This window comes from Monodelphis domestica, chromosome 8 (genome assembly GCF_027887165.1).
Source record: "Monodelphis domestica isolate mMonDom1 chromosome 8, mMonDom1.pri, whole genome shotgun sequence".
In the NCBI taxonomy this organism is placed as follows: Eukaryota; Metazoa; Chordata; class Mammalia; order Didelphimorphia; family Didelphidae; genus Monodelphis; species Monodelphis domestica.
The window spans coordinates 109,088,118-109,097,119 of record NC_077234.1 but is presented as its reverse complement, the minus strand read 5'-3'; the positions used below and the strand labels follow the sequence as shown (position 1 = coordinate 109,097,119).

General features: G+C 35.4%; 1 protein-coding gene and 1 long non-coding RNA gene across 2 annotated transcripts; one reads left to right on the top strand and one right to left on the bottom strand.

The window, feature by feature from the left end:
• Nucleotides 1–1,413: 1,413 nt before the first annotated feature.
• Nucleotides 1,414–2,869, bottom strand: LOC130455979 (uncharacterized). Its single transcript, XR_008914262.1, has 2 exons — nt 2,674–2,869; nt 1,414–1,774 (listed from the first exon to the last, which is right to left on the bottom strand). It is a non-coding gene; the product is annotated as an uncharacterized LOC130455979 (long non-coding RNA).
• A 112-nt stretch (nt 2,870–2,981) lies between these two features.
• LOC100011661 (uncharacterized) lies at nt 2,982–3,570 on the top strand. Its single transcript, XM_016425008.2, has one exon. The coding sequence runs from the start codon at nt 3,034–3,036 to the stop codon at nt 3,538–3,540; it is 507 nt and encodes a 168-aa protein (XP_016280494.1). The 5' UTR covers nt 2,982–3,033; the 3' UTR covers nt 3,541–3,570.
• Nucleotides 3,571–9,002: the final 5,432 nt, after the last annotated feature.

The following is a 9,002-nucleotide window of genomic DNA, read 5'->3' as shown; positions in this document are numbered from 1 at the left end:
GTGAGATTTGGATGTAGAGATATTTAGAATGCCATGGTCCTATGAATGTGAGATGTTATTATTACTATTAAAATAGTTTATGATTACTATATTAGTTCTTTCCAAATTGCAGAATCACTTAAAATGACAGAATACATGTAAGAGTACTTTGTAAACTGTAAAACACCATACGTACACAAGGGGAAATTACTGTTATGGAAATAGAGCCATTCAAAGCCAACTGAAATATCTGCATACTTTGAAAAAGGGCTATTAATAAGACAGAGTCCTGATTTATAATAAAGAGAATAAATAAAACAATGGAGACTTGTAGTTCATAAAGCCTTTGATAAATACTTGATTGACTGAATTAGGACACAGCAGCCTTTAAAAGTCATCAGAACAGTTGCTTACATGACTTTGATGGGCTTCAGAATTGATTCCCAGTTGAGTATGTTTTGTTTATTCTTCTTTCAAATTACTGCCTACTTTAATATTTGATTTCAAGCCTCCCTGATTTTCTTGGTGTGGGTATTTCCTTTCCTGACACAGATCACAACCTACTATTATTGTCTTTGAGAGTTGTGATGGATAGAGCAATTCGTCAGCTGGAACCAATCTTCTAGTAATAAGCATTTCCAAAATTAGCTAGACTTGTCCTCATATAAAAGATATACTCACATTCAAAACCCTTTTAGTTTGATAGAACTATTTGAACTTGTACTCTAATGGCTTGTCTTTAGGAATGAATGAAAGTAAGTTCTTACTATGTGCAAAACACTCTGCTGAGTATTATAGATATGAAAGAATAGTAGCAGGACATACTTTGAGCTAAAGGAATTCACATTCTAATAGGGGAAACAATATCAGATAGGAGGTTTAGGTTGCAAGTCAGATGGAAGTCCCATATAGTCCTTAGGATTCAATAGCGAAACAGATAAAAATGCATTTTCTTTCATATTTCTGTTGATGGCATCCTATTGATTTCTGATATTAAACCATTTGACAGGTCTAAGGAGTGTGGTGGCAAGATCTTACAGTTACATCCATGTAGCTTAAGGGGTTGAAATATGACTGTAATTGGAACAAATCATATTTAACCACACTCATCTATCCTTTTAATTTAAGCAACAGACACTTGGCTATAATCAGTCAGTATATAATCACAGAAAGCATAATTCTATGGTTCTCTAGATCATTAGGTTTAGACTTTTTTAATGAAACTTTATAGAAGGAATATCTTTTGTCAGACCTTGTATCAAGAATTTTGGATCTGAAAATATAATCACTATAATTCACATACACACACTCTTCTATACACATGAAGGGCCAAGACCTCTGCCAAGAGTGGACAAAGGCAAATAATTTAAAAAAAGAAAAAGAAAACAAATGAATAAACAAATTGTTTTAACAATTAGTTCTCCAAGAAAAAAATATTTTTTAAAGTTTTATAGTTTAATTTGCATTATTAACACTTTCTTCTTCGCTTTTTTAAGTCTAGAATAAACAAAACAATATTTCAAGTCCTAATTTGTAGCATTTTCTGCTTTCCTGAGTGTAAATGCTCACTCCTAAAATTTAACAAATGACTTTCTCCAGCTGGTTTCAGTTGGTTCTAGTAGCAGAGATGCAGAACCAAGTTCACCAGCTCCACCTTTTACTCCTCTACATTCATAAAAACCTGATGTAAAATTTCAATCATTTTCATGGTCCAGGCACCAGGAAACAGAGGCAGGTTGGGAATTTGAAAGAATTCATTTTCTGGAAGTCAGGAGGGAGAATGCTGGGCAACTTCCTGTTGAAAGAAAAAGGGAAATCAGGAATTAGAAAAACCATATTTTTGCCACCTGAGAGGCCCTTTATATGTAACTTGGTTGTGTCAATTGACCTGACAGCAAACTCAATCAATAAATCAATAAACATTTATGAAATTCCTACTATATAACAGACACTCTGCTAAACACTTGAGGATACAAAATTAGGCCAAAGGACACCCCCTGTCCTCAAAGGGTTTACAGTCCAATGGGAGAGACAACATAGAAACAAATAGACTCAAAGTGAGTTCTATAGCTAGGAAATAATCAAGGGAAGGCACTGGAATTAGGAGGGGTTAAGGGAGTCTTCCTGTTGAAGATGAGATTTTAGTTGGGTTGGGGCACCAATTGTGAATGGATTACAATCAATGTTTGCCTGAAAACAAACACACAAACAATCCTTAATGTGCTGAGTATTCTGTCCTAATTAGATGCTTTGCTTTTTGTTTTATGGCCCCTGTATGGTTTGTGGAAGGGAATAAAAGGTTTGTATAGCCACTATTACCCCAAAACACCCAATACAGAAAAAGGAAAAGTTCCCAAGTTATGTGAGATCCGTGCTACTCTATACATTTAAAATAGACTTAGATGGGAGTTCAAATCTGACCTCAGACACTTCCCAGCTGTGTGACCCTGGGCAAGTCACTTGACCACCATTGCCTAGCCCTTACCACTCTTCTGCCTTGCCACCACTATACAGTAGTGACTCCAAAACGGAAGGTAAAGGTTAAAAAAAAAAAAGAATAAAATAAATTAAAAATAAATAAATAAAACAGTCTCGGACAAATACTAAATAACAAAGTAATGAGAGAGGCACTGTCTCATTGAAAATTCAAAGGAATTGAGTCAGAAACTTTTTTTTTGAACTATAGTCACGGACCTGAGGGAGTCATAGGAAATGATTTCATTATGTCAAGTTGAGTCTTGATTCTCCTTTAAAACCGTAGTCAAATAAGGCTCCTCTGTATCGAGCGCTATAGGAGGTAGAGCGGCTCGAGGAAGACAGAGCTTCATACTCGTGCAGGGTTTGCCCAGATCTCGGACTACGATGCGATAATTCACTTCTCTTGGGCTCCGTTACCTCATCTGTAAAATGAGGATAATAATAGCTTATAGGAGCTTATAGGGCTGTTCCTCAGAGAACTCACCTTGGCAACCATTGTGGTGCTGCGGGTATATTAAGGCAGCAGCGTCGGGGTCTGTAGCCATTTCCGGCAATAGCACGATTTTCTGCGCTGCAATGGCATCTAATTCTCAATCAAGTACCTGGAGGCGGAGGAAGCCCAAAGTGACTGTCGAATTATCTGAGGGACAGAAACGTGAAATTAAAGAGACCTTCAACTTCTTTGATGTTGATGGATCTGGAAATATTGACTTGAAAGAACTAAAGACTGCGGTTTGTGCATTAGGGTTTGAGCCAAAGAAAGAAGAAATTCATAAAATGATGGCAGAGATTGACAAAGAAGGACTTGGCACCATGAATTTTGAAAGCTTTCTTACCGTGATCACTACGAAAATGAGGGAAAAGGATGAAAAGGAACAACTTTTGAAGGCTTTCAAATTATTTGATGATGATAATACAGGATGTATCACCCTCAAAAATATTAAGAAAGTTGCTAAGGAATTGGGAGAAAATTTATCAGATGATGAACTTCAGGAAATGCTGGACGAAGCTGGTCGTTCTGGCAATGGAAAATTAAATGAAAGAGAGTTTTTGAAGATAATGAAGAAAACCAGTCTTTATTAATACTAATTCTTTTGTAACTTTGTTTTTAAACAGTTGTTATTCTTTATTTTATAAATCTATCATGCGATACCTATATGTTTACCATTTAAGTTTTCAGATTATATGGATAGTGTTTTATCTTTGTGGCCAACTCTGGAGGCAGGAGAAGACTGGCTTTCAGGTACTTAGCCTGACTCTTAATTAATTGCAAAGCCTATCTTGCAAACCCCAGGTAAAAGATGCCAAACTTTCTTCCTTCTCTTTTCTCATCTCACTGATTCAGGGCTGTTAAGTGCTGATAGGCCAGGAAATTTTTTCAAACAAACTTCTGAAAGTAATAAATGACCTTTGACGTCTTTTCCTTGGCATAAATTTAAAAGTAGACAGTGAATTTTTGTTCTTATTAAAGATAGTTGTCCAAGGCAGCTAGATGGCTGAGTGGATAGAAAGCAAGGCCTGGAGATGGGAAGTCCTGGGTTCAAATTTGACCAAAGATACTTATCCTAGCCCCTGTTGCTTAAACCTTCCCCTCTTGTGCTTGGAACCCATACTTAATACTGATTCTAAGACAGAAGATAAGAAGTTTCTTAAAAAATATATTAATAGAATTTATCTCCAAGTATCTCTGCTCCTCCTCTCCCCACACTATAGAAAACATAATTCAGCAAACTGATATGTATATATAGATTATATCTTTTGTGTTTCCACTTCTGGTTCATTCTCTGGTGGTGAACATTCAGATTATTCTTCATCTATTAAATTTGTAGCTGCAATGTTCTCTTGGTTCTACTCATTTCACTCTTTGTTATCTTATGTAGCTCTTTATAAGTTTTTGAAAAATTAATTTGCATCATTTCTTACAGCAAAATTGTAAAATTGTATTCCACCACAAATTAGTTAGCCATTTACTAACTGATGAACATCCCTTTGATTTCCAGTTCTTTACCACCACAAAGAGAGCTGCTATAAATATTTTGGAGCATATAGATTTTTTCCCTTTTTCTCTGAAATCCTTGGGAAAGAGACACCTGACAAAGGTATTGCAGAGTGTAAGGGTTTATTCATTTTTATATTTCTCTAGACATAATTCCAAATTGCTCTTCAACAACAAACCTCATTTTTCCACATCCCCTCTAACATTTGTCGTTTTTCCATTTGTTATTTTAGCCAGTCTGATGAGTTAGAGATGATACCACAAAATATTTTGGTTTGCATTTCTCTAATCAGTAGCAATTTAGAGAATTTTTTTTTCATATACCTACATATGACTTTGACTTCTTCCTCTGAAAATTGTCCATTCATAACTTTTGCCCATTTATCAATTGGGGATGGCTCTTATCCTTATCAATTTGACAGAATTCTCTAAATATCTTAGATATAAGACCTCTCTCTGAGAGACTGAAAAAAATTTCTCCAATTGTCTTCTTTCCTTCTAATCTTGGCAACATTAGTTTTATTTGTAGAAAAACATTTGAATTTAATGTACTTAAAGTTATCTATTTCACTTTTCAATTGGTAGGAGTTTTATTTTTAAGTTGTTCCTTTATATAGAATTTGGGGGGAAAACTAATGGAAAAAAATAACATACATAAAGTTCTTTGCAAACATTAAAGTGCTTTATAATTGCTAGTTATTATTATAAAGACCTTTCTAGTCTCCTAAACAATAATAGTTTTTCCCTTGTCTTCTTACCTTATTTTCTAGAATTTGGGGAAACTAGGAGGCGCAGTGCCTAGAATGAGGAAGATGAGTTCAAATCCGGCCTTAGACATTACTAGCTGTATAACACTGGGCAAGGCACTTAACACTGTTTGTCTTGATTATCTCATCTGTAAAATGAACTGAAGAAGAAAATGGCAAACCACTTTAAGTATCCTTGCCAAGAAAACCCCAAATGGGGTCATGAAGAGTTGGACACAAGTTTAAAAAAAGAATAAACAGTGCATTTATCTTTTAGTATTGTGTATTTCAGATCTCTATAATTATATATTATTCCTTTACTAGATTGTAACCTCCATGAGGGCAAGAACCATGTTTGTCTAAACTTTTTATCATTCTCAGTGCTTAGCATATTCTATGTAACCATAACCACTCAGTAAACATTTATTGAATGGATGAGTGAATGAATGAATAAACAAATTAATGATGTTGAAAAGGAAAATATTCCTTTGGGCACTGAGCTTATCCTTGGCATCAATGATGATTCAGGAAGTGCCATACCCAAAACTAATGACTGTGACCTTTTTGTTAGCAAAGCACTATTAAATAGTAAGACAAATAAATGAGACTAGTAGCATAGAGGTAACAACAACCAGCTGAACTTTGAAATCAATTAAAATAGGCCAAGTCTATCTATGCCACATAATGAGAGATTATTTTAACATTTTTCTGAGCGATCTGAGTGTGGTCCAAATTTCTTAGTAATGATTCATGCTAGCCAGGCTCATGTTTGAGAAATGAGATGCTCTATCTGATTTAAAAGGTACATGCCTGAAATTCAGCAATGTGAATAGAAGACATCAATTTCTTTCAGAACTCGATATATTTGAATCATGATTTTGAAAATAATAATGTGAAAAGCTATACATACAGTATAGAAAGCTGTACAAATAGAATGTGTGGAGAAGTTCATGGTGGTTTAATTGGTAATTAAATTTGCCAGACTAGATTAAATGAATAAGATCCCAAAATATCTTTTTTGCTTTGATAACTTCAGAAATTTTTTTCCTCTGCCATTGCTTTTGGTACTTAGTTGTGATATGTTTCTGTGTTACTAAACATGGTGTTAATTCTTTATTTACAACATAAAGCAGATGGGGAAGACATTGCCAATAGACACTCTTGCCTCCAAAGCACTGGTTTTGGTGTTGGAAGATGGCATATGTATACAATCACATGTCTTTTATGAAATGTACAAGATTGGTTCACACTTTCTCAATACCAGTTTTCAAAAGGACTGATATAAAGGGGCAGATGAAATGAGCAAAGTTGGCACACAACATAGGAGAACATCTGCCTCCCTTATCTTTAGCACAACTAAAGCAAATCTGTCTGATTCCGGCAATCTCAAAGCACAGAAAATACACAGATCCAAAACAATTTGAAAAAGCCTACTTTTCCAGATGTTTGAGAAAGTTCTTTTTTTTTTCCTGGAATGTTTAGAAACTTTCTCATCCTACCTGGCTAAAAAGTATTAGCCAGATCTGTGCTTTTTCTACAAATATATAGTACAGTGTAGTGTATATATATCGTAGTCAGGAGGATCTGGGTTCAAATCCCACCTCAGACACTCACCAGTTGTATGGTTCTGGGTAACTCACTTTGTGGCTCTGAGTCTAAATTGCCTCAAATGTAAAATGGGAAAACTAATAGTATCTTCCCTCATAGGTTGTCATGAAGATCAAATGAGATGGCTATTAAAGGCTTTATGAATGCCAGCTACAATCTAATTTAGTATTTATGAAGCTCGCCCAGGCTATGTAAAAGATGAATTTATGAAACATTTTCTATTCTGAACTACATTTTGGCAGTAATACAAACCTAAAATCCTACTTATCTTAAAAAAAATACCATTTTCCTCAAAATGGATGTATTATAAGCTACATTTTACTTAAGTGAAAATATATATGCATATATATGATATGTGTTTATATAAGTGAAATGGAAGAATCAGGGTAATTTTCTAGATTCTTTATACAAAACTTTGGCTTTTAGAAAAAAATATCTATTCATGTTGCCCAACTTCAATCCTCCACTTTATTCTACTTACATAATAATAATAATAGCCCTTTTCTTATATTCTATTGAGTTTTTTTGCTTTTTATGCCAGTTATTTCCCAATTACCATTGCTGAACCCCTCCTCCATACCCCTCCTCCATTTCCCTGCCCCCAACAAAACCTTTGAAAAATTAATTTGTGCAAAACTGATTGATGCAGTACTCACATTGGATAGTTTATTCACTGTTCTGCCTCTCTGCAACTTTGACTCCCAATGCAGACATTGGCTTGAGCTATCCCAGGAATATAGCTAAAAAGACAGGAAGTTCTCTGGACCTCTGAAGTTAACAAGGCTTCATTTCTAGAGAAATGAAGACTAATTTGAGGCTCTGGGATCTACTCCTCTCCCCCAAAATGATTCTTCTCAAATGGTTAGCTGAAATGCTCTTGGTTGTTGTAGTTCAATTGTTTCAATGTTTTACGACAATTCATGACCCCATTTGGGATTTTTGTAGCAAAGATTACTAGAAATGTTTGTCATTTACTTTTCCAGCTCATTTGACAGTGAAGGAACTGAGGTAAACAGGATTCAGTGACTTGCCCAGGGTCACATAGTGAATAAGTATCTGAGGATGGTTTTGAGCACAGAGCTTCCTGTCTCCAGGCCTGGTATTCTCTTTATTCACTGTGTCATCTTGCTGCCCTAGAAATGCTCTTTTCTTTCCACTTATTCTAAACTCTTGGGTTCTAATTTCAAATAGGTCCCTCAAGTGAGCATCACTTTCCTCAGTGAATTGAAATAGTTTTCTTATTCTGTATCATTGAAGTTCATTTATTCAGTAGCTCTTAAGAATCTTTCCTCCCTTCCTCTGTCCCCCTTCCTTACTTCTTTTCTCCCTCCCTCCCAACCTCCCCTCCTTCCTTCCTCCCACAATTCTAAGACAGATGGGCAAGGGCTAGGAAAATGGGATTAAATGACTTGCCCAGGGTCACACAGCAAGGAGATTTCTGAGGCCATATTTGAGCTGAAATCCTCTCAATTCCAACCCAACCAATGTACCATCTCACTGCCCCTCTCAAGGATGTTCTTAAACTGATTAAAGACTTCACATTTTGATTGAGATATGTAATCACATTGTTAAGGGCTTAACATCTTAAGACTTTTAAAAATCCATTTGGGTAATGTGATTGATTGGCTTGCTTAATCACTCCAACCTTACTCATTATTGTAAATGTAGAAAGTTCTCTGGTGCTACTTTTTTTAATGGCTTATATTTACATAATATTCGTTATAGACATTATATTCTGTTGGGGGTCTTTCTCAGCCTCCTACCTCTAATTGCACCTCTCAACCTCTTTAGTGCTTTCCTGATGAGATTACCTTCCAAATACTTTATATGACTTGTAGATAAGTAGTTACTTGCATGTGTCTCCCTCATTAAAATGTGATATCCTTGAGGTAAGGATACTTGTTTTAGCTATGCTTTGTGTCCCCAGGAGGTAACATAGTCTGGCTTAATAAATGGTTCTTGACTGACTGACAAGAAGACCAGGAAGTAGAGGACACATGTATATTTCCATTCAAATATGGAAATGCATATTTCAGTATAGCATAGTAGGGAGTACCATCGAGAATCTGGAAAAACTGTGTTCAAATCCTGCTTCTCACCCTTATTGGGGATGTGAACATGGGCAAGCTTTTTAATCTTCTGTCCAAATTTTCTCATCTGTAAGAGGGGGATAATATTATCTGGAGTTTCAATTT